Source organism: Haliotis rufescens, unplaced genomic scaffold (genome assembly GCF_023055435.1).
Source record: "Haliotis rufescens isolate VD_foot unplaced genomic scaffold, xgHalRufe1.0.p SCAF_30, whole genome shotgun sequence".
Classification (NCBI taxonomy): domain Eukaryota; kingdom Metazoa; phylum Mollusca; class Gastropoda; order Lepetellida; family Haliotidae; genus Haliotis; species Haliotis rufescens.
Genome location: NW_025964002.1, coordinates 1,887,586 through 1,912,578, shown reverse-complemented (window position 1 = coordinate 1,912,578; position 24,993 = coordinate 1,887,586). Strand labels below are relative to the sequence as shown.

Below are 24,993 nucleotides of genomic sequence, written 5' to 3'. Positions count from 1 at the left end.
CTATTCTTTGTTTGTTGGTTTGACGCAGCACTCAGCAATATTCCAGCTATATGACAGCAGTCTGTAAATAATTGCGTCTGGATCAGACAATCCAGTGATTGACATCATGAGCTTCGACCCACGCAATTTGGATACGATGACATGCATCAACCAAGTCAGCGAGCCTGACCACCCGATCCCGTTAGTGGCCACTTATGACTTTTACAGTAAGCATGGGTTGCTGAAGACCTATTCTCTACCCGAATCTTCACAGGTTGATAAGCTATTGATGGGATCAAAGATCTAGCTGTGCTGCAAAACAGACGACATGTAGCAGAACTTTATCTGGATGAAATGTTAATTACCTACTGTACTATTTCATGTATATCCTGATAAAGTATAATCACTCGTCATCACTGACATGTTTTCTATGTACTCTGTGACTGCATCTGTGCATCAGATATTTCACAAACACACAGGCTTCTCTTAGTCAGTCTGGTTTTCCTATGAAATCTACCATTTACTTTTAATTTAATAAATCCACAAAATCTCCAAGAAACATTCAATCAGCCCTTGATGACAATCCTGTACATGATGTGTGTGGTTGTGTCTCATCCTGGTTAATGCTACTGGTGTAATATCACCAAATTACAATTATTACAATATTAATTGAAACAAAGAACTGTAGCACAAATACACTGATGAGAAAAACACCCCATAAAATCCAGCAGAACGCTTCATCATTTCTCCCGTCTGTTAATTAACTGCGCAGCAATATTTAAAGTGTATGGTGTCAGAAAGTAAATAAACCTGTATGGACCAGACAATCCTGTGATTGATATTATGAGCAAAGGTCCATGGCATCAGGGAACAATGAGACACGATCAACTAATACACCGGGCCTGACCTGCTGATCCAACCAGTCGCCTCATTCAACCACAATAGGGTGCGAGGACCTATTCTAGCCCGGACTCCCAACAGGGCAACCGTCCTTCACCCCTGGTCTGTCGTGCATCTTAGTACAGCTGTACCAAGACCCTGAGTTTTGACACAGATATCTACCTTCTGTCCTATGGCCGACAGCAGGAAGCCGTTGACATGAGACAAGCAGGTGACCGGGCCCTTCTGTTCTCTCTCATAGATGATCTGGCAACAGACAGAAATACATCAAGCATTATAGTGACTCTACAGCTGTATACAAGCACTAGTGAGTAAGTCGGGTTGATGATATATTTGATATCAAAAGACATTTGGGTGAGATTCTGTATTTGTTTGAAAACATGTTTAATGACAAGGAGAGGACAAAGTAATCGATATCGCCAACAATGGTAAGTACTTGTGAATATCAACTAGTTATATACAGAGAACCTGTTGTTTTGAACCTAGGGGGACCATGTTGTTATGTTTAGATATCAGGACATTCTGTACGTCCATCCATGCAAGATGTTGTTTCCAGAGCAGGTGTTACGGGGGATAACAAATGAATTTCATAAAAAAGTCAAAGATGTCAGTATTTTCTCATAGCATAAAATAAATGATTAGATACCACTGATGTTAGAAGTGAAAATTTCATTGAGTATTTATCCTAATTCCAGTACATGAACTTCACCACAGCATAGACTATTGGCTGTAGAGGACCCAGGATGTCTCCTGCGACACCAGCACTCACCTTGATCCTGGTCTTCGTGAGGGGCTGACCGGGCTCAGGAACAACTTCTATCACCTCAAATATAATCAGCTGCAAGACAGAAGATGGAGAGCTTACCTACATGACAGCATGTCTATCTATCAGCATCCTCACCGGGAGCAGTGTATAACATACATTGAACATTGTTGTCTTACACTGTTCTCAGTTAGATTTATCAGGTGCAGAATAAGAACATTCTGCCCCGGAATCGCCACAAGAGAATGAAAAACTGAGCCAGTGAGTGAGAGGACACTGTAGCCAACCTGCTATTACGTCAAAGGATATGACAGCAAGGGATACGAGAATATGACCAGCACAGGGTACGAGAATATGACAGCAAGGGATACGAGAATATGACCAGCACAGGGTATGAGAATATGATAGCAAGGGATATGAGAATATGGCCATCACGGGGTACAAGAATATGATAGCAAGGGATATGAGAATATGACCATCACGGGGTACGAGAATATGATAGCAAGGGATATGAGAATATGACCAGCACAGGGTACGAGAATATGACAGCAAGGGATATGAGAATATGGCCATCAAGGGGTACTGGGGACCTGTTCTGCCCCAGATTCCACGTAAGTATCACCTACCCTTCCCCTTGACACCACCTCCTCCCCGAGGCTGTAGTTGGTTCCCATGGCAATATACCCCTTGATGCCAGACAGCGTTCCCTCGGACTTCAACATGACATTCTTCAGCACCGTGACGTCCTCCCACTCCTCCGTCTCATAGCTGCAACACAGAACAAACATAGTTGGCAAACAGAAAACTGCTCATATTGCTTTTTTTGTAATTTTTGTTACAATGGTCACTAAAACTATGCAGAAAATATCACCAAACAGGTTATCAATGTCAAAGAGATATAGATAGCATTAACTTATTTCAGCACTCCTTATTTTTGCAGGCCATCTACACCATCACCTACTACATCATCAACTACGTCATCAGCTACATCTTCAACTACGCACCTGGCCCTGGGGATGAGCTCCCACGAGCTGGGGGTGAACAGCTGTAGAGTGTACCTGTCCATCGTCGGGAAGATGTAGCGCTCCTCTGAAGTATAAACACAGGTCCATGAACATGGGGGAGACATTCAACTTGACAACAGATTCATGAACATGGGGGAGACATTCAACTTGACAACAGATTCATGAACACGGGGGAGACATTCAACTTGATAACAGATTCATGAACATGAGGGAGACATTCAACTTGACAACAGATTCATGAACATGAGGGAGACATTCAACTTGACAACAGATTCATGAACATGGGGGAGACATTCAACTTGACAACAGATTCATGAACATGGGGGAGACATTCAACTGGACAACAGATTCATGAACATGGGGGAGACATTCAACTTGACAACAGATTCATGAACATGTGGATACATTCAACTTGACAACAGATTCATGAACATGTGGATACATTCAACTTGACAACAGAATCATGAACATGGGGGAGACATTCAACTTGACAACAGATTCATGAACACGGGGGAGACATTCAACTTGACAACAATCGTGAACACGGGGGAGACATTCAACTTGACAACAGATTCATGAACATGGGGAGACATTCAACTTGACAACAGATTCATGAACATGGGGGAGACATTCAACTTGACAACAGAATCATGAACATTGGGGAGACATTCAACTTGACAACAGATTCATGAACATGGGGGAGACATTCAACTTGACAACAGATGCATGAACATGGGGGAGACATTCAACTTGACAACAGATGCATGAACATGGGGGAGACATTCAACTTGACAACAGATTCATGAACATGGGGGAGACATTCAACTTGACAACAGATGCATGAACATGGGGGAGACATTCAACTTGACAGCAGATTCATGAACATGGGGGAGACATTCAACTGGACAACAGATTCATGAACATGAGGGAGACATTCAACTTGACAACAGATTCATGAACATGGGGGAGACATTCAACTTGACAACAGATTCATGAACATGGGGGAGACATTCAACTTGACAACAGATTCATGAACACGGGGGAGACATTCAACTTGACAACAGATTCATGAACATGGGGGGAGACATTCAACTTGACAACAGATTCATGAACATGGGGGAGACATTCAACTTGACAACAGATTCATGAACATGGGGGGAGACATTCAACTTGACAACATATTCATGAACACGGGGGAGACATTCAACTGGACAACAGATTCATGAACATGGGGGGAGACATTCAACTTGACAACAGATTCCACTTGCACTGTACAATCTGCACATCTTCATGAAGGTATCTTGAATGCTTATGAAAACAGGCCGAAGTCTGTTTAATGAACACATTTTATCTTTACTCCATAAAAAAAGAAATGTCAAAATACAAATTAATACCAAAAGATATTTGACGACACAACAGAGAAAACTGTTTTAGCAATATTCCAGCTATATGATGGCGGTCTGTAAATAATCAAGTCTGAACCAGACAATCCAGGGATTGACATCATGAGCATCGATCTGCACAACTGGGATACAATGACATGCTTCAATCAAGTCAGTGAGCCTGACCACCCGATCCCATTAGTCGCCTCTTACTATAAGCATAGTCACCATTTACGGCAAGCATGGGTTGCTGAAGACCTATTCTACCCTGGATCTTCACGGATCATCATCAATATCAAATATAAGTGATCCTTTCAACAAGTTGTTTTGATTTTGTTCTTGTTGTTTAACGCTGCACTCAGCTATTTGACTGAACATTATCAAGTCAGGAACAGACAATCAAGTGTTCAATATGTTGATATTGTGAGCAATGATGCACGGCACCAGGGTACGATGAGACACAATCAACCAAGTAACCGAGTCGGACCACCAATAAACAAGGTCGCTTCTTATGACCACCATAAGATGCTGGGTATAGATTCCAACCATGAATCCCCATGGTGTAGACCTCCACGGGTTGCTGGGTAACGATTCCAACCCAGAATCCCCATGGTGTAGACTGCCAGAGGTTGCTGGGTATAGATTCCAACCCAGAATCCTCATGGTGTAGACCTCCAGAGGTTGCTGGGTAACGATTCCAACCCAATATCCCCATGGTGTAGACCTCCAGTGGTTGCTGGGTAACGATTCCAACCCAGAATCCCCATGGTGTAGACCTCCAGAGGTTGCTGGGTAACGATTCCAACCCAGAATCCCTATGGTGTAGACCTCCAGAGGTTGCTGGGTATAGATTCCAACCCAGAATCCCAATGGTGTAGACTGCCAGAAGTTGCTCGCTAACGATTCCAACCCAGAATCCCCATGGTGTAGACCGCCAGTGGTTGCTCGGTATAGATTCCAACCCATGGTGTAGACCGCCAGAAGTTGCTCAGTATATATTCCAACTCAGAATCCCCATGGTGTAGACCGCCAGAGGTTGCTGAGTATAGATTCCAACCCAGAATCCCATTGGTGTAGACCGCCAGAAGTTGCTCGGTATAGATTCCAACCCAGAATCCCCATGGTGTAGACCTCCAGAGGTTGCTGGGTAATGATTCCAACCTAGAATCTCCATGGTGTAGACCGCCAGAGGTTGCTGGGTAACGATTCCAACCCAGAATCCCCATGGTGTAGACCTCCAGAGGTTGCTGGGTATAGATTCCAACCCAGAATCCCCATGGTGTAGACCGCCAGAGGTTGCTGGGTATAGATTCCAACCCAGAATCCTCATGGTGTAGACTGCCAGAGGTTGCTGGGTATAGATTCCAACCCAGGATCCCCATGGTGTAGACCTCCAGAGGTTGCTGGGTAACGATTCCAACCCAGAATCCCCATGGTGTAGACCTCCACGGGTTGCTGGGATAACGATTCCAACCCAGAATCCCTATGGTGTAGACCTCCACGGGTTGCTGGGTAACGATTCCAACCCAGAATCCCCATGGTGTAGATCGGCAGAAGTTGCTCGGTATAGCTTCCAACCCAGGATCCCCATTGGTAGACCGCCAGAGGTTGCTCGGTATAGATTCCAACCCAGAATCCCAATGGTGTAGACCGGCAGAAGTTGCTGGGTAACGATTCCAACCCAGGATCCTCATGTTGTAGACCTCCAGTGGTTGCTGGGTAACGATTCCAACCCAGAATCCCCATGGTGTAGACCTCCAGTGGTTGCTAGGTATAGCTTCCAACCCAGAATCCCCATGGTGTAGAACGCCAGAGGTTGCTGGGTAAAGATTCCAACCCAGGATCCTCATGTTGTAGACCTCCAGTGGTTGCTGGGTAACGATTCCAACCCAGAATCCCCATGGTGTAGACCTCCAGTGGTTGCTAGGTATAGCTTCCAACCTAGAATCCCCATGGTGTAGAACGCCAGAGGTTGCTGGGTAAAGATTCCAACCCAGAATCCCCATGGTGTAGACTGCCAGAGGTTGCTGGGTAATGATTCCAACCCAGAATCCCCATGGTGTAGACCGCCAGAGGTTGCTGGGTAAAGATTCCAACCCAGAATCCCCATGGTGTAGACCGCCAGTGGTTGCTCGGTATAGATTCCAACCCATGGTGTAGACCGCCAGAAGTTGCTCAGTATATATTCCAACTCAGAATCCCCATGGTGTAGACCGCCAGAGGTTGCTGAGTATAGATTCCAACCCAGAATCCCATTGGTGTAGACCGCCAGAAGTTGCTCGGTATAGATTCTAACCTAGAACCGACTAACTCCTATTCACATCAAGATTTTATTACCTTTCTCCACTGTGTCCCACTCTCGCTCGTCCGACGTGGTCCGGGGCAGCAGGTTACAGATCTCTGCCGTCTTGGTGACTACAGCATACATCTGAATACACACAACAAATCAGCTAATCAAAGACAAGATATCATCACTGTCAACCAATCAGCTACAAGATAGCATCACTGTCAACCAATCAGCTACAAGGGACCATAGCTGCGGGCCAATCAATTTCAAAGTAACACAAGTGTCAGCCAATCAAATACAAAGTCTCATACCCATCAACCACAAATGATCATAAATGTCAGCCAAACAACGATATGTTTTCTAAACTTATTTCCAATCAAATACGTGATATTCTTATTGTCAGCCAATCAACTGCAAGACCAGTTAGTGTCTAGAAAAATTGATTCAACATTGAAGAATGAAAACATGTTGTCTGTCCCTACCTTGCTGTCGGAGTGGTAGGTGAGGTGTACGGGCGTGCAGCGCAGCGGGACTTTACGTATCGGCCACGGAGCATCGTAGGTCACGTGAGTGGGCAGCACACAGATACGCAACTCAGACTGGAAGAGAAAAAAATAAGGGGATAACGTATCACACAAAACATCCCAAATGTGTTATTCAGGGTGCCGTTGTACAAAGAAACCTTAACTCTCTGACTGTCGTAAGTCCATGTTAAGGTATGGGAGGTACGATCACCTTAGTACTAAGATCAATGTGTACAACAGCATCCAGGTACCACAATATGATATGTATATGCAGAAGAGTGAGTGAGTGAGTGAGTTGGATTTAAGACCGCTTTGGACAGTATTCAGTGATGCAGGTCTTGGACGTTTACCACATGCGTGAAATCCACAAGCACAGGTATGGTGCTGACAAACCTATAAACATGATTGGAGTAAAATGGTATTTGAACCCACGTGTGCTGTACACACCTGTGAGTTTACACACCTGGCTAGTGTACACACCTGTGAGTGTACACACCTGTGAGTGTACACACCTGTGAGTGTACACACCTGTGAGTTTACACACCTGGCTAGTGAGCACACCTGTGAGTGTACACACCTGTGAGTGTACACACCTGTGAGCTATACACCTGGCAAGGAGACACTCACCTGCTTGTTAAAGTACAGGAATCCCTTGGGACAGTTGATGTTGTGGAAGGAGGTGAAACTGGTGACAGCGCCGTCGATGCTCATGGGGTGGATTCTGAGGGAGCCCTTGGACGTCATGAACAGCCAGAAGGGGTACGGGCCACAGATGAACACCTGCAAGCAGTCCTTCATTACTCACACGATGCTCCAGGACAGGTGTTCCTCCCACCAACAGTAAGCAATTCAAGCACCTACAGCAAGTGGTACGGTTACCCAAAGGTGTTCCTTATTATTGGGTTTGTTTACAGGCCGCCATCCAATAGCAGTACTACTGTGTGGCGTCAGGCAATACATACTTACTTTTATACAGATGGTGTGAAGTTAGGTACTACCCGTAGGGCAGGACGTGCTGACCAATTTCTTGACACCTGGTGTCATACCTGTTTTTCAGTGGTACATTCATATAATTTTCACAGCTATTTTGACTTCCCCCAAAAAGAGGAAAACTCTAGGGGGGTCTGGGCGCATGCCTCCCCCCCCACCCCCCGATATTTTTTTAAACATTTGATTGCATCCGAGATATATGTTGACTTCAAATTTGAAAAATACTGAATATATTTGAGATCCTAAGTCATATCATCTTTTCATCCTGCCTTCGACATGACAAGCGAAAACTCTAACCACTACGCAAACCAACCCCTACCTATTTCTAATAAGTGTGACCAGATCAGAGTACGACACTTACACCAGAGTAGCCGGACACGTCCTCGAAGTAGCGCAGGTGTTGCTGGGAGTACACGGCCACCTTCTCCTCCTCCTCCTTGTCGTCCTTCTTCTTCCCCTTGGCCGGCCTCCTCTCCTTCAGCATGATGTTGTGGTTGTAGCGCTTGAAGCGGATCTTCAGGTGGTTCTCGGTGCGCGACAGGTTCTCCTGCTGGTAGGGGAACGCCTCGTAGATCAGCAGTGAGTCCTCCACGCGGGCCTGGGAGGAGGAACATACAGTCACATGGAGTACGTCCAGCATTAGAAATTAGAGCTAGTCCCGTAGTCCATGCAACACTGCCAAATGGTTAAGGTATCATATGGACAAGTAGAAATATGCCATTTTTAAAAGGTTTTGCTGCACGTTATCATTATAAGGACTAGTGGACTGACACAATAGTTTCTACTGCTGTGGAGTTTAACGTCGCATTCAAGATTATTACATTTATTATGCACATGTGTGGGGCTGCTTGTACTAGTCTGGACTAATGCCAGTTTAATATTTGTTTGTATACTCCTATATGTATACTCTGTGAAAACAATCCCACAATGCCATAGTGGTGAGTGACCATCACAAGATTGGGTGTATCACAATACTAAAGCAATCATTCTCAGATCATGAATATACAAAGTGACACTTGAAAAATAGTGTCACACACTTTAGCTCACCTGGATATGAGTCAACAGTTCAATGATTCAACAAAGACAGCCACTTAACAAAAGTTGCTGTCAGTGTGGTGGCCATATTGAAAATCATACATCTTCAGCAACCCATGCTTGGTGTAAATGGTGTATTTACAGACTGTCGTCATTTAGCTGGAATATTGCTGAGTGGGGTGTTAAACAACAAAAAACAAAAGAAAATCAGATTCCAACCTCTTGATCAAAATGGGGAGTACGTACAAGTACGTGAAATTCCATCTTCAGTGGTTCCTAGATTCATGAGGAGATGTTATGACAGACGACTCATGGCTCACGACAGACACCGGACACACAGACCAGGACATAAACTCACTTGACTTTCAGTCAGGTGAGCTAAATATGAAAATGGTTTGAAAATACACTTTTCTCATAGCAATGGATGCTCACCAGGAGGTAGGGGCGAGACTTGTTGTGTCCGAACCCCACCATCAGCAGCTCCTTCACCTCGTGTACCTCTCCCACCATGCCGGACTTGTCGCTGAAGCTGGCACTGCAACAAACAGCAGACATCAAACAACAGCAAACAACAAACCGCAAACTGCAGAAGGATTTGTTGGTTTGTTTGTTGTTAAACGCCGCACTCAGCAATATCCCAGCTATATGACGGCGGTCTGTAAATAATCAAGTCTGGACCAGACAATCCAGGGATTGACATCATGAGCATCGATCCATACAATTGGAATACGATGACATGCATCAACCATGTCAACAAGCCTGACCACCAGATCCCACTAGTAGCCTGTTACGACAAGCTTGGGTGGCTGAAGACCTATTCTACCGTGGAAAATAGCAAACTTCAAACAATAACAAACATTGAACATCAAATTGCAGAAGGATAGCTAGATCTAGTTGAAACAGCTATTGAGAGAAATAGTAAAATCATGGAATCTGGAGCAACAACCTAGTTGGTCAAATGGTGGTGTTGGACAAAACCTGCAATGTCAAATTATCAAAAAATTTAGAAGATGGATGGCACACTGTCCCAAACCCAACAGTCTGTGACCAAGTGGTTTTACTGTCAGGCTTATGTTGTTTGTCCATGTAGAATTATATCAGATAAACCACCGTTGGACCAATTCATATACTAATGCATCACCAATCTTTATCAAGGTATGAATAGGTCTGTGGTTTAAACATAATATCGCAGAAAATGGTTGATTATACAACATTTTTGCAGGTCAAGAAAGGCAAAAGATACCACAAAGACACAATGACAATAACACAACGATCTGAGGTAGCGAGGTGAAATGGGGTTTAATGTCGCGTCCAAGATTATTGCACTTATATAACGACGTGCATGCACATGTGTGTGTGTGGCTGCTTGTACTAGTCTGGAATTGATGCCGATTTATAGTGCTAGCTCACTGAGATACCATGCCACAGTTTAACATGAATACCCCACTCTGACACAGCATACTGACTCCGAGCTGACCAGACCTTGTTTTAGACCCTTAATGCTGAGCGCAAGACAGGGTAACAACAAGTACCATCTTTAAACGTCTTTCGGTATGACCGGGGATCAAACCCCGGACCTTCCACTCTCCGGGCGGACCCTCTACCACAAGAGCAACACCCACCTTTGTTTTGCGGCCGTGTCGACCACCTGGCCACTGTCCACCAGCACCTTGTGACCCATGGGGAAGTTCTTCACATAGAAACACAGCTTGAAGTCCGGCATGCTGTAGATCTGGAACCAAGAAACACATTGTGACAGTCAGTAGTGAATGCAAGGTGTCGGAGCTACAGGTGATGATTCATCCAGGCCACATATTCACCAGCAGTATATTCATCCTCCTCTCACCTCCATGTCCCCGTTCTCCCGACACATGATGGCCCAGTACGAGGGCTTCATGTCCTTGCTGCTGCTCTTCCCTGGTGCTCTGAAATAACATTGCCTGGATATTATTATTCTTTCAATTTGAAACAAATCAACAACATTCCCACTGACGTCTGCAACAACATCTCCACTGACGTCTGCATCATCATCCCCACTGATGTCTGCAACAACATTCCCACTGTTGTCTGCAACAACATTCCCACTGACGTCTGCAACAACATCCCTACTGACGTCAGCATCAACATCCCAACTTACGGCTTCACCTAAAGTGACGTCACTGCACGTGCGCATTGGCGCACTTACAATGTAAACATACCTAACATGCACAACAAACAACATCCCCACTTACGGCTGCAATAACATCCCCACTTACAGCTGCAATAACATCCCCACTTACGGCTGTAAGAACATCCCCACTTACGGCTGCAACAACATCCCCACTTACGGCTGCAACAACATCCCCACTTACGTCTGCAACAACATCCCCACTTACGGCTGCATAACATCCCCACTTACGGCTGCAATAACATCCCCACTTACGGCTGCAACAACATCCCCACTTACGGCTGCAATAACATCCCCACTTACGGCTGCAACAACATCCCCACTTACAGCTGCAATAACATCCCCACTTACGGCTGCAATAACATCCCAACTTACGGCTGCAACAACATCCCCACTTACGGCTGCAACAACATCCCCACTTACGGCTGCAACAACATCCCCACTTACGGCTGCAACAACATCCCCACTTACGGCTGCAACAACATCCCCACTTACGGCTGCAATAACATCCACACTTATGGCTGCAATAACATCCACACTTACGGCTGCAATAACATCCCCACTTACGGCTGCAACAACATCCCCACTTACAGCTGCAACAACATCCCCACTTACGGCTGCAACAACATCCCCACTTACAGCTGCAATAACATCCCCACTTAGGGCTGCAACAACATCCCCACTTAAGGCTGCAATAACATCCCCACTTACAGCTGCAACAACATCCCCACTTACAGCTGCAATAACATACCCACTTACGGCTGCAACAACATCCCCACTTACAGCTGCAACAACATCCCCACTTACAGCTGCAACAACATCCCCACTTACGGCTGCAATAACATCCCCACTTACAGCTGCAATAACATCCCCACTTACGGCTGCAACAACATCCCCACTTACAGCTGCAACAACATCCCCACTTACAGCTGCAACAACATCCCCACTTACGGCTGCAATAACATCCCCACTTACAGCTGCAACAACATCCCCACTTACGGCTGCAACAACATCCCCACTTACAGCTGCAACAACATCCCCACTTACGGCTGCAACAACATACCCACTTACGTCTGCTTGTTGTCCTGTGTGCCCATGTTGAAAGATGAAGTGAAAGCTGATGTGTCTGAGTCTCCATACAACAATTCATCCTCGTCATCGATGGCACTGAAATATACAGACACAATATTCAGTGAAGGTAATGCGACAAACATGTGGCGGCACAGACAACAAAATCAGACCAATAAGTGTCAAGCACTGAGCAGATAGGTTCCCTTGTCACGGTTCATGGGTGGCTGATGTCCCCTGACGTCAATGGCTTCTCTTGTAGTTTTCTTTGACACCAGCTGTTGTTGGTGGCTTCCCGAATGATGGTATGGTCTTGTTTTTTGATGATGTGTTCTGAAATTGCGGATTTCTGGTCTAGTTTGTTGACACAGGTCTGATAAACAGTTTCTTCACAAGGGTACTAACCAACTATCCAGCCGAACGGGTTTCCAAATGACCTACTATCCAGCAGAACGGGTTTCTTACTGATCTACTATCCAGCAGAACAGGTTTTAAATGACCTACTATCCAGCAGAACAGGTTTCAAAATGACCTACTATCCAGCAGAACAGGTTTCTAAATGACCTACTATCCAGCAGAACAGGTTTCTTACTGATCTACTATCCAGCAGAACGGGTTTCTTACTGACCTGCTATCCAGCAGAACATGTTTCTAACTGACCAACTATCCAGGAGAACGTGTTTCTAACTGACCTACTATCCAGCAGAACGTGTCACTAACTGACCTACTATCCAGCAGAACGTGTCTCTAACTGACCTACTATCCAGCAGAACAGGTTTCTTACTGATCTACTATCCAGCAGAAGAAGGGTAATGACTGACTAACCACTGGCCTACTTTCCAGCAGAACGGGTTCTAACTGACCAACTATCCGGGAGAATGTGATTCTAACTGACCTTCTATCCAGGAGAACATGTTTCTAACTGACCTGCTATCCAGCAGAACATGTTTCTAACTCACCTACTATCCAGCAGAATGGGTTTCTAACTGACCAACTATCCAGGAGAACGGGTTCTAACTGACCTACTATCCAGGAGAACGTGTTTCTAACTGACCTGCTATCCAGCAGAACGTGTTCCTAAATGACCTACTATCCAAGAGAACGTGTTTCTAACTGACCTACTATCCAGGAGAACGTGTTTCTAACTGACCTGCTATCCAGGAGAACGTGTTTCTAACTGACCTGCTATCCAGGAGAACATGTTTCTAACTGACCTGCTATCCAGCAGAACATGTTTCTAACTGACCTACTATCCAGCAGAATGGGTTTCTAACTGACCAACTATCCAGGAGAACGGGTTCTAACTGACCTACTATCCAGGAGAACGGGTTCTAACTGATCTGCTATCCAGGAGAACATGTTTCTAACTGACCTACTATCCAAGAGAACGTGTTTCTAACTGACGAACTATCCAGGAGAACGTGTTTCTAACTGACCTGCTATCCAGCAGAACGTGTTCCTAAATGACCTACTATCCAAGAGAACGTGTTTCTAACTGACCTACTATCCAGGAGAACGGGTTCTAACTGATCTGCTATCCAGTAGAACGTGTTTCTAACTGACCTGCTATCCAGTAGAACGTGTTTCTAAATGACAAACTAACCAGGAGAATGGGTTCAAACTGACCTACTATCCAGGAGAACGTGTTCTAACTGACCTATCCAGGAGAACGTGTTTCTAACTGACCTATCCAGGAGAACGGGTTCTTACTGACCAACTATCCAGCAGAACGTGTTACTGACTGACTTACTATCCAGCAAAACGTGTTTCTAACTGACCTACTATCCAAGAGAACGGGTTCTAACTGACGAACTATCCAGGAGAACGTGTTTCTAACTGACGAACTATCCAGGAGAACGTGTTTCTAACTGACCTGCTATCCAGCAGAATGTGTTTCTAACTGACCTACTATCCAGGAGAACATGTTTCTAACTGACCTACTTTCCAGCAGAACATGTTCCTAACTGACCTGCTATCCAGCATGACTGGTTTCTCCACCACGGGCTTGTTGGCTTTCTCCGTGTGGTGTTCCTCCATCTTGATAGGTGATGTTGTCAACATGCCACTCAGGTCCTTGTAGGCTGTGACGCTCACCACTAGGGGTTGCTGTCACAGAGAGGACATCGAATCAGAGAGAGAAAACATTGTATCAGCGACCCATACCCCTATCCTATTGGTGGAGGGGCATTTGTGGGCTCCGAGTTGCATCCATTAGCATGCCAAAAACCTTTGAATGTGGGTTCGTATCCCGGTTCACCCCGTTTTTGTTTTTAGTTTTGTAAGCACCATACTTGTGCTCATGGGTTTCGCCAAAGTGGTCAACATCTGAGAACAGCATCGCTTTGGAGTTTTCTCCAATACTAAGCTGGCACGCTGTGAAATTACTGGAATACTGTTCAAAACTGTACTTAGCCCAACTCTCTCACTCACTCAGTCCAAAGGGTGGGGCTATGACCTACCATCTGCAGCTGGGGTTTCATGACGGCCAGCCTGACGCCGGTGCCGAAGCTGTCCTGTTTGAGCGTGAGCAGCATGAAGCCTCCATCTTCGGTCATGATGAGGACGTAGGGGTCGGCCACGGTGCACTTGGTGATGCAGATATCCATGGGGATGTGCTGCAGCTGCTTCACTGTCACAAGACACAAATAGGTCAGGGTCATTGTCACAAGACACAAATAGGTCAAGGGTCACAATCACAAGACAAGTAGGTCAGGGGTCACTGTCACAAGACTTAAGTAGGTCAGGGGTCACTGTCACAAGACACAAGTAGGTCAGGGTCATTGTCACAAGACACAAGTAGGTCAGGGTCATTGTCACAAGATACAAGTAGGTAGGGGTCATTGTCACAAGACACAAGTAGGTCAGGGTCATTGTCACAAGACACAAGTAGGTCAGGGTTCACTGTCACAAGGCACAAGTAGGTCAGGGGTCACAGTCACAAGACACAAGTAGGTCAGGGGTCACAGTCACAAGACACAAGTAGGTCAGGGTCATTGTCACAAGACACAAGTAGGTCAGGGTCACTGTCACAAGACACAAGTAGGTCAGGGTCACTGTCACAAGACACAAATAGGTCAAGGGTCACTATCACAAGACACAAGTAGGTCAGGGGTCACAGTTACAAGACACAAGTAGGTCAAGGGTCACTATCACAAGACACAAGTAGGTCAGGGGTCACAGTTACAAGACACAAGTAGGTCAGGGGTCACTGTCACAAGACACAAGAAGGTCAGGGGTCACAGTCACAAGACACAAGTAGGTCAGGGTTCTCATGTCACTGTTATTCTGAGATATGATCTCGTTAACACTGTAACTGCACAGTGATCCAACAGCTTGCCACTTTTGTACCATTGTTGCCGAAATGACTGGTAGCAAGTAGAAATATTTACATATTTGGCTACATGATGATGCCGTTTGGCCCCTCTACAGCATTATGCTATTTTCATAAACCTTTTGAAGAAAACAGGCTAAAAATCAATTTTTGACATTGGCTCAAAAGCCATTGCAAATGTACAATGTTATACCTGGGCCATATTCTACTGTTATCTGCTATAATGGTCATCAATGCTGATGAAATAAGCACCATATCTATTTAGATACTTCGCGTGTGTCCCAGCAGAATATACTGTGGAAGAGTGGTACCTCCTTCTAGCAGGCGGATGGCCTTCGGGCAGACTTGCAGAATGTAGTTGGCGCCGATGTTTCCTGCGTAAACCGTGGCTGCCTCAGTGCTGAAACCACTGTGGTCCAACTCCATGATCTCCTGGCCTGTCTTCAAAACCTGAACAACGAGATTACATACAATAGAAGTTTGTTTGTTTGTTTGTGTGTTCTTTAACGCTGCACTTAGCAATATTCCAGCTATATGACAGCGGACTGTAAATAATCAAATCTGGACCTGACAATCCAGTGATTGACACCATGAGCATTGATCAACGCATTTGGGATACGATGACATGCATCAACCAAGTCAGCGACCACCCGATCCCATTAGTCGCTTCTTACGACAAGCACAGTCACCTTTTCTGGCAAGCATGGGTTGCTGAAGACCTATTCTATGGTATATTTGCTGGGATTTGGTGTGAATATCACTGTATCAATCCAAGTGGTGAACAGACTTATCAAAAGAGGCCAAGGAATGACAATCATTCAAAAAGTGTGTGAAAACGTCTTCCAATGCAGGAGCCATTATCCGTTTGTGCGTCCAGCAGCACTGAACAGTGACGAGAATCCCTGGTCCTTCTATTTCTAAGTTTTTAAGTTTGTAAACTTGGTGACCCACCATGCTGGTGTCGGCCCTACTGAGGATGAGGAAGGAGTGGCCTCCTTTCAACTCTGGCTTGGGCTCCTCTTCTTTCTCCCCTTCCTCCTTCTCTGCCTCCTGTCAACACAAGCAGCAGCATCAACAGCACCATCAACATCATCAACAGCACCATCAACATCATCAACAGCACCATCAACAGCACCAGCACCATCAACATCATCAACAGCACAATCAATATCATCATCAACAGCACAATCATGATCAACAGCATCATCCACAGCACCATCAACATCATCAACAGCACAATCAATATCATCATCAACAGCACAATCATGATCAACAGCATCATCCACAGCACCATCAACATCATCAACAGCATCATCAACAGCACCGTCAACATCATCAACAGCAACATCAACAGCACCATCAACAGCATCATCAACATCATCAACAGCAACATCAACAGCAACATCATCAACAGCACCATCAACATCCACAGCATCATCCACAGCACCATTATCATAAACAGCATCATCCACAGCACCATTATTATAAACAGCATCATAAACAGCACCATCAACATCAACAACAGCACCATCAATATCATCTTCAGCACCATCAACAGCACCATCAACAGCATCATCAACATCATCTACAGCACCATCAACAGCAACATCGACAGCAACATCAACAGCAGCATCAAGATCATCGACAGCACCATCAACAGCACCTTCAGGATCATCAACATCATCCACATCAACATCAACCAAGATCATCCACAGCACTGTCAGGATCAGCAGCCACACGATCCTCCAAAGCAACATGGACGTCAACCATAATCACCATCCACATCCACATCACCATCATACACTCACCAACATCACTAAAATTATCATCTACATAAGTATTATCCATGTATCATTCTATCTTCTGGGGCAAGGGCATTAACTGACTATAGAAGTCCAGTTTCCACCCTTGACAAACTAGGCTGGAATTCCGGAGTTATATTTTGTCTGGACTAACTAGTCTATGCTTAGTCCACTGGTTGCGCTACGATCAAGCCATGAAATTCAAAGCCTAGTTTGGCAAGGATGGAAACTGGATTTTTATTGTCAGTTAACATTAAGATGGTATCATTAAGATTGCTGACAAGACTCACATCATCTACCAGGGGCACGGAGCTGAACACTGTCCACAGGTCTCTACAGCCGGGCAGCTCAAACGTGGTCACCACCTGCGGCCGAATGCTTCTCTGAAATAAAGATCGGACAATGTTCATCAACGACAACAAGGACTGGTCCTTAGTCCTGACATTAAACCACACTGTGACACCTGCTGTAGGCCAGGCTAGACACCTGCTGTAGGCCAGGCTACATTCCAGGCTGACACTGTGACACCCGCTGTAGGCCAGGTTAGACTCCAGCTGTAAGCCAGGTTAGACACCAGCTGTAGGCCAGGCTAGTCACCCGCTGTAGGCCAGGTTAGACTCCAGCTGTAGGCCAGGCTAGACACCAGCTGTAGGCCAGGCTAGACACCCACTGTAGGCCAGGCTAGACACCAGCTGTAGGCCAGGCTAGACACCAGCTGTAGGCCAGGCTAGACACCAGCTGTAGGCCAGGCTAGAGACCAGCTGTAGGCCAGACTAGATTCCAGGCTGACAGACTACTGACAGACTACTGGCAGGACACTGTCAACGGCTCAAAGAAACTGTTGATGTAGCAACACCTTTTGTGTCATTTTCACATTTCTTGTGTGAATAGAGGTGACATTGGACAGATATGATCTGGCAGTCAAAACATTTTAGTTGTTCAGATTAATGTTAGAACATAACAAGCTTGGTTGTTGGTTGTTACCACAAACATGACAATTGGTTTAATGATTTATGACTTGACAAATTTGAAGCCAGGTGAGGTGAAATAGGGTTTAACATCTCGTCCAAGATTATTGCACTTACATAGCGACGTGCATGCATGTGTGTAAATGATTGTTGTACTAGTCTGGACTGGTGCAAATTTATAGTGCTAGCCCACTGAGATACCATGACGCAGTTTAACATAAATACCCCACTCAGACACAGTATACAGACTCCGAGTCGACCAGTCCTTGTTTTAGCCCCTTAATGCCGAGCGCCAGGCAGGGTAACAACAATTACCATCTTTTAACATCTTTTGGTATGACGCGGCCGGGGATCGAATCCCGGACCTTCCACTCTCTGGTTGGATGTTCTACCACTAGACCACGGAGGCAGGCAATTTAAAGCAAGAGAAGAATAAAGTTTTTAGCGAAGAGATAAGTGTTTGACACAAAGAGGTAATTATCTTCCTAAGTAAAGAACAGACCTCTCAGTAGGCTGCAGAAGAGAAGGGAATAAAGACAACACTTACCTGTAATACTGATAGGGCCCCATTCTTGCCATAGCCAGAGGTCGTGACAAGTTCAAGGTCAGGGTCAAGGGAGCTACTGAACTCTTCAGACAGGAAGACAGGATCTCCCATCGTGATCTGTCCGCACGGGGCGATATTCCATATGTTGTCACACACCTGCACGATTACAACAAGGGGAGGTAACTCATCTCTCTCTATGACAGTAAGTGACTGCCATATCAGCAACAATTCTTAGCGAAAGATCATGGAATAAATTATTTACATTTCCGCTAAACAAATACAACATTTCATTGGAAATAAATTAGTTTTAAAAATCCATAATATTAAATATTTCGTATTTCTTTATATGTGAGTGCTGCAGTGGCATGATCTGACCTCGAAGGTGTAGGATGTGATGGTGGTTCCTGCTGTGTTTTCACTGGCGCCGTACACCTCCAGCTCATCCAGGTTCTCAATCTCCGTCACATCAGACGCTGCAAAATACATCGGCTATCAGTGAGTGAGTGGAGGTGTGTAACACAGGTGTGTTACACAGTATCTCTCATCTATCACTTCTAACATGTACACAGGGAATAGGCAACACTACACTCATCAGGGCACTGGTCTCATCAGGACACTGGTCTCATCAGGACACTGGTCTCATCGGGACACTGGTCTCATCAGGACACTGGTCTCATCGGGACAATGGTCTCATCGGGACACTGGTCTCATCAGGGCACTGGTCTCATCGGGACACTGGTCTCATCGGGACACTGGTCTCATCAGGGCACTGGTCTCATCGGGACACTGGTCTCATCAGGACACTGGTCTCATCGGGACACTGGTCTCATCAGGACACTGGTCTCATCAAGACACTGGTCTCATCAGGACACTGGTCTCATCGGGACACTGGTCTCATCAGGACACTGGTCTTATCCAGACACTGGTCTCATCAGGGCACTGGTCTCATCGGGACACTGGTCTCATCAGGAAACTGGTCTCATCGGGACACTGGTCTCATCAGGACACTGGTCTCATCGGGACACTGGTCTCATCTTGACACTGGTCTCATCTTGACACTGGTCTCATCAGGACACTGGTCTCATCAGGACACTGGTCTCATCAAGACACTGGTCTCATCAGGACACTGGTCTCATCAGGACACTGGTCTCATCAGGACACTGGTCTCATCGGGACACTGGTCTCATCAGGACACTGGTCTCATACAGACACTGGTCTCATCAGGACATTGGTCTCATCCAGACACTGGTCTCATCGGGACACTGGTTTCATCAGGACACTGGTTTCATCAGGACACTGGTCTCATCCAGACACTGGTCTCATCAGGACACTGGTCTCATCAGGGCACTGGTCTCATCAGGACACTGGTCTCATCAGGGCACTGGTCTCATCAGGGCACTGATCTCATCAGGACACTGGTTTCATCCAGACACTGGTCTCATCAGGACACTGGTCTCATCAGGACACTGGTCTCATCAGGGCACTGGTCTCATCAGGGCACTGGTCTCATCAGGACACTGGTTTCATCAGGACACTGGTCTCATCAGGACACTGTTCTCATCAGGGCACTGGTCTCATCAGGGCACTGGTCTCATCAGGACACTGGTTTCATCAGGGCACTGTTCTCATCAGGACACTGGTCTCATCAGGACATTGGTCTCATCAGGACACTGGTCTCATCAGGGCACTGGTCTCATCAGGACACTGGTTTCATCAGGACACTGGTCTCATCAGGACACTGGTCTCATCCAGACACTGGTCTCATCAGGACACTGGTTTCATCAGGGCACTGGTCTCATTAGGACACTGGTCTCATCAGGGCACTGGTCTCATCAGGACACTGGTCTCATCCAGACACTGGTCTCATCAGGACACTGGTCTCATCGGGACACTGGTCTCATCGGGACACTGGTCTCATCAGGACACTGGTCTCATCAGGACACTGGTCTCATCCAGACACTGGTCTCATCAGGACACTGGTCTCATCAGGACACTGGTCTCATCAGGGCGCTACCAACACTGACTTGCACATGCTTGGTCATCAACCGTACTCCAAAACTACCAGGTGGACTCAAGTATATATATTTCTCATCAATGGAAACAATTCAATTGAAGGGTTGTTTGTAAAATAGTACTGATCACAGCATCATTCTTGCTGTGTTGCTACAATGACAGGGCACCTTGGATCCACCCAAGACAAGACGGGGTGAGTGAGGGAGTGAGATCAAATTTAACGTCATTAAAATCCATTTTTTAAGATAGGCCTATTTTCAATAAGAAGCCAAGAGAACAAATGCTACAAATCTTCTTGTCAATCCAGTGTGATGCTACCCGTGTTGATAGCTGTCATCGTGTCTCTCTTCGACATGCTGCTCACTCTCGGAACTCCGAAACATGATTTGACTGTGCACTGGACAATTCAATAAGCTGTGAGCTAAAGGACCCCCCCAACACACACACATCCATGCTCTGGAATGAACCCTGCTTCTGGGACACACTCACCTAACTGTTCCGCCCCTTCAACCTTCCTCTTCTTTGAAGCAGGTTCATTCTGCAGCAGAGGAATACATTACAGACAGTCACTGGTTTCAGTGGAATTTATGACACACGGACACAGACACACACAAACAACACACACACACATACACACACCACACACACACACACCACGCACACACACCACACACACACACACAACACACATACACAACACACACAATACACACACACACACAACACACAACACACACACACACACACACAAACCAAACACACCTGTTTCTTGTCGGCCTCCTGCCTCTCAGACTTGTCCATGGCCTTCCACACACACACACACACACACACACACACACACACACAACACACACACACACACACACACACACACACACACACACACACACACACACACACCTGTTTCTTGTCGGCCTCCTGCCTCTCAGACTTGTCCATGGCCTTCTCCTCATACTTGAGCAGCAGGGAGTTGCCGAGCCGCGACCCCAGGAACAAGAAGCCCTCTTCACACTGGCACATCTATGGGACGAGGAACAGACAAGGAGAGTTACCAGCTGTTGGCAGTACTGCAGAAGCAGTGGACATCAGAACTGGCCTTCTATTGATGTGTTGGGTATCAAACCCATGTCGGACCTGCGTCAGACCCATGTCAGACTGTGTCAGATCTATGTCAGACCCATGTCGGACCTGCGTCAGACCCATGTCGGACCTGCGTCAGACCCATGTCGGACCTGCGTCAGACCCATGTCGGATCTGCGTCAGACCCATGTCCGATCTGTGTCAGACCCATGTCGGACCTGTGTCAGACCCATGTCGGACCTATGTCTGGTCCGTGTCTCGGCATACAACATTCATAATCATCAGAGAGAGTTAGCTATCTATATTCAGTGAGGTGGCCTGAGTGAGTGAGTATGGTTTCACGCCGCTTTTAGCAATATTCCAGCAATATCACGGCGGTGGACACCAGAAATGGGCTTCACACATTGTACCCATGTCGGGAATCAAATCCGGAAATAGAGAGAGATAAATAATTAGTATGAGTCAGGAAGAGGTAGAATTATCATTTTTACAGCTGTGCGAGATCGTGGATCAAGGAACGAATGGGAACTACTCACACAGGTGGTGAGCACGCTGGAGGCGGCCTTGTCGAAGTGGAAGCTGCGGACACTCCTCATGCCGTCCACCACGAGGGTCAACACGTACCTGGACAAGAGGAAATGACCATTTGAAACAGAGAACACGACATCATGCTACATAACCAAGACACATGGTAGAAACAGACAAGGATAGCGTCGTTAATCCCATCGTTCTAGTAAGAATTATGTTACTGAACAACAAATTGTGGATGAGTGTTAAGGACGTGGCTACTCACAGCTCCCCACCCTTGAGGGACAAAACCAGTCTGTCGTGGGAGATGAGGGAAGCTCGGGCACAGTCCAAGGTTAACTTCACCCCGTCCTGGATCCCTGCAACAAGTCAGAGGGGGATGTAGACTCGGCTGTCATCAATACAAAAGCCCAGACATATCTGGATCTGGACCAGGAGAGGCTATTTGTGGCGAAAGACCAACTATAAATGAGGCATTCCATCAAACTCATTAAAATCAGATCTTAATTCTCGCTACGCCTTAACATAGATCTGAGGACATCCCGCTACGGGTCACGTTAGACCGACCATGCGCGAACTTTGACCGACCAATGGAATGACTGACAAGAAGTCGACATTAGCCAATCAGAAGGAAGCTTTCATGTGCTTTACAGCACTAACTGGCGACTACGCCTCGAAACATATTTTGACAAATTCTAGATTAAAAATTTGAAACCTGAACAAAAGAACATTCTGGAATGGCTAAAAGATCGTCTAGATTGTGTGGATTCCGTCGTTAAGCCCCTAACTATCGTTCGGAATACCCCGTGTTCATGTTTTCAAGGTTGCATGATTAGAAATAACATTCTGACTGTCACTTTCAGCGACGCTCTGATTGGTCAGATGAAAGGTTGGTTTCACTTGATCCCTAAAGGGACGTCCTCAGATCTTTGTTTAGCGGTTGCAAGAACTAAGATCTGATTTTAATGAGATTGGGCATTCCATCCTCCTGACTTAACCCGATTTGGAGAATGAACATTCAAAAATACTACAAATTCTTAGAAGTGACTAAAGTTTCAAGCTTTGAATTCAGTCCAGTAAAGATTTCATCTCTTTAAGGCTTCACAATTTAAAGAATTGTTTTGCTGAAGATCCGGGAGGACCTCTGACATGAAGATCCGAGGGGACCTCTGACATGAAGATCCGAGGGGACCACTGACATGAAGATCCGAGAGGACCTCCGACATGAAGATCTGTGAGACCTCCGACAATTCCTAGTATCCTCTCCTGTTTAGGAGGTGTCTTGGTGGATCACTACAGTTCCAGCACAAACACCCAATCACCACTTTAGTAACCAAGAACTCCAGATAACTTTTTGAGCAAGTGAGTTTTTACTCTAGGGTTTCTATTTTATAGGGTTATTACATTTTTGATCAGGTAACCAATATTTTTTCACTCATCTATTCATCACTCTAGTGTTTTTTTTCCCAAAATTAAAAATTAGTGAACATTTTAAGATAAAAAAAAAATGAATTAATGTCTTAAATGTATAGTAACTGTTCCAAATAAATAGGCTTGACTCCGAAAGTCAGTTATCTCGTAATTGTGTTTTTGGAAATTAGCTCCTTTGTACAGATGCTGAAAAAGCTTCATTGGGTATTTACACGAGCTTTGTTTATACATTAGAGTTTTTCATTTAATGCGTGCATTTCTGTACGCAAGTTAATTAAAAGTAATTGGGTTTTGAATATTTATTTATTTTACGCAAATACACTGCTTATCTGTAGCCCTAGCCACCTGTTCTTCATCACCTGTTACCATGGATACACGGGCCCCAATGTGTCTCGACTGTCATCATGTTCATCAAGAACAATAAGACATTAACTTCTCAGTAACCAGAGGCTGCCATGATACACTTCAAGGTATGCCTAAATTGTCTCCATAGTGATGAACATCATTTGTTTCTGCACTTATTTGCCTGGCCCTGCCCCACACAGCGATCGTAGCACTACAACTGTCACAAGTCTGTGTAAAACTCTGGGAGATACAATCGTCTTAGCACTAAGATTACTTAGTGGAACAGGGCCCTGGACAACAATTAACATGATCATTCCTTTCCCAAGGACATCATAGTTGTAAATAAACACCATAACAATCGCCTTGCTTTCTTAAATGAAATATGGTTTGAATTAATCAGTAGTTATTGTTCTATCAAGTGTCCTAGACATAAGTTACCTACAGAAGTCAAGTCAACTGACAGTCCACAGTGGGATCTCTCAAGATTTACGTACGGAGTGGGAAGGCGGACGACGCCTCTGCCATGCTGTTGAGGGAGACACCATATGGAGGGACGCTCTGATTCAAGTAGAGAAGGGAGTTCACAGCAAACACTATCACACCACCTGGAACAAACATGCATCATGGAAAATATACATTAACATCAACTCGACTGTTTCATGTCAACAAACAGTCCTTTTCGTCTGTCTGTCTGTTTAACGCCGCACTCAGCAATATTCCAGCCATATGACGGTGGTCTGTAAATAACTGAGTCTGGACAAGTCTGACATGCATCAACCAAGTCAGCGACCCAATCCTGTTAGTCGCCGCTTACGACAAGCATAGTCG

General features: G+C 45.6%; 1 protein-coding gene across 2 annotated transcripts in view; it reads right to left on the bottom strand.

Moving 5' to 3' along the window:
* Nucleotides 1-24,993, bottom strand: part of LOC124152235 (cleavage and polyadenylation specificity factor subunit 1-like) — a 50,387-nt gene that overhangs the window by 8,946 nt on the left and 16,448 nt on the right. For both annotated transcript variants that reach the window (XM_048380406.1, XM_048380407.1), the window contains exons 9-32: nt 24,660-24,770; nt 22,655-22,748; nt 22,398-22,485; nt 21,682-21,801; nt 21,271-21,319; nt 19,144-19,241; nt 18,769-18,924; nt 17,544-17,636; nt 16,403-16,501; nt 15,763-15,901; nt 14,580-14,749; nt 14,090-14,226; nt 12,124-12,219; nt 10,732-10,810; nt 10,508-10,617; nt 9,318-9,420; nt 8,212-8,448; nt 7,488-7,640; nt 6,819-6,935; nt 6,387-6,477; nt 2,647-2,731; nt 2,269-2,410; nt 1,649-1,717; nt 1,042-1,125 (exon numbers count right to left, since the gene is read on the bottom strand). In XM_048380406.1, the coding sequence (XP_048236363.1) occupies nt 1,042-1,125; nt 1,649-1,717; nt 2,269-2,410; nt 2,647-2,731; nt 6,387-6,477; nt 6,819-6,935; nt 7,488-7,640; nt 8,212-8,448; nt 9,318-9,420; nt 10,508-10,617; nt 10,732-10,810; nt 12,124-12,219; nt 14,090-14,226; nt 14,580-14,749; nt 15,763-15,901; nt 16,403-16,501; nt 17,544-17,636; nt 18,769-18,924; nt 19,144-19,241; nt 21,271-21,319; nt 21,682-21,801; nt 22,398-22,485; nt 22,655-22,748; nt 24,660-24,770 (2,720 nt within the window). The remainder of the gene's footprint in view (nt 1-1,041; nt 1,126-1,648; nt 1,718-2,268; nt 2,411-2,646; nt 2,732-6,386; nt 6,478-6,818; nt 6,936-7,487; nt 7,641-8,211; nt 8,449-9,317; nt 9,421-10,507; nt 10,618-10,731; nt 10,811-12,123; nt 12,220-14,089; nt 14,227-14,579; nt 14,750-15,762; nt 15,902-16,402; nt 16,502-17,543; nt 17,637-18,768; nt 18,925-19,143; nt 19,242-21,270; nt 21,320-21,681; nt 21,802-22,397; nt 22,486-22,654; nt 22,749-24,659; nt 24,771-24,993) is intronic.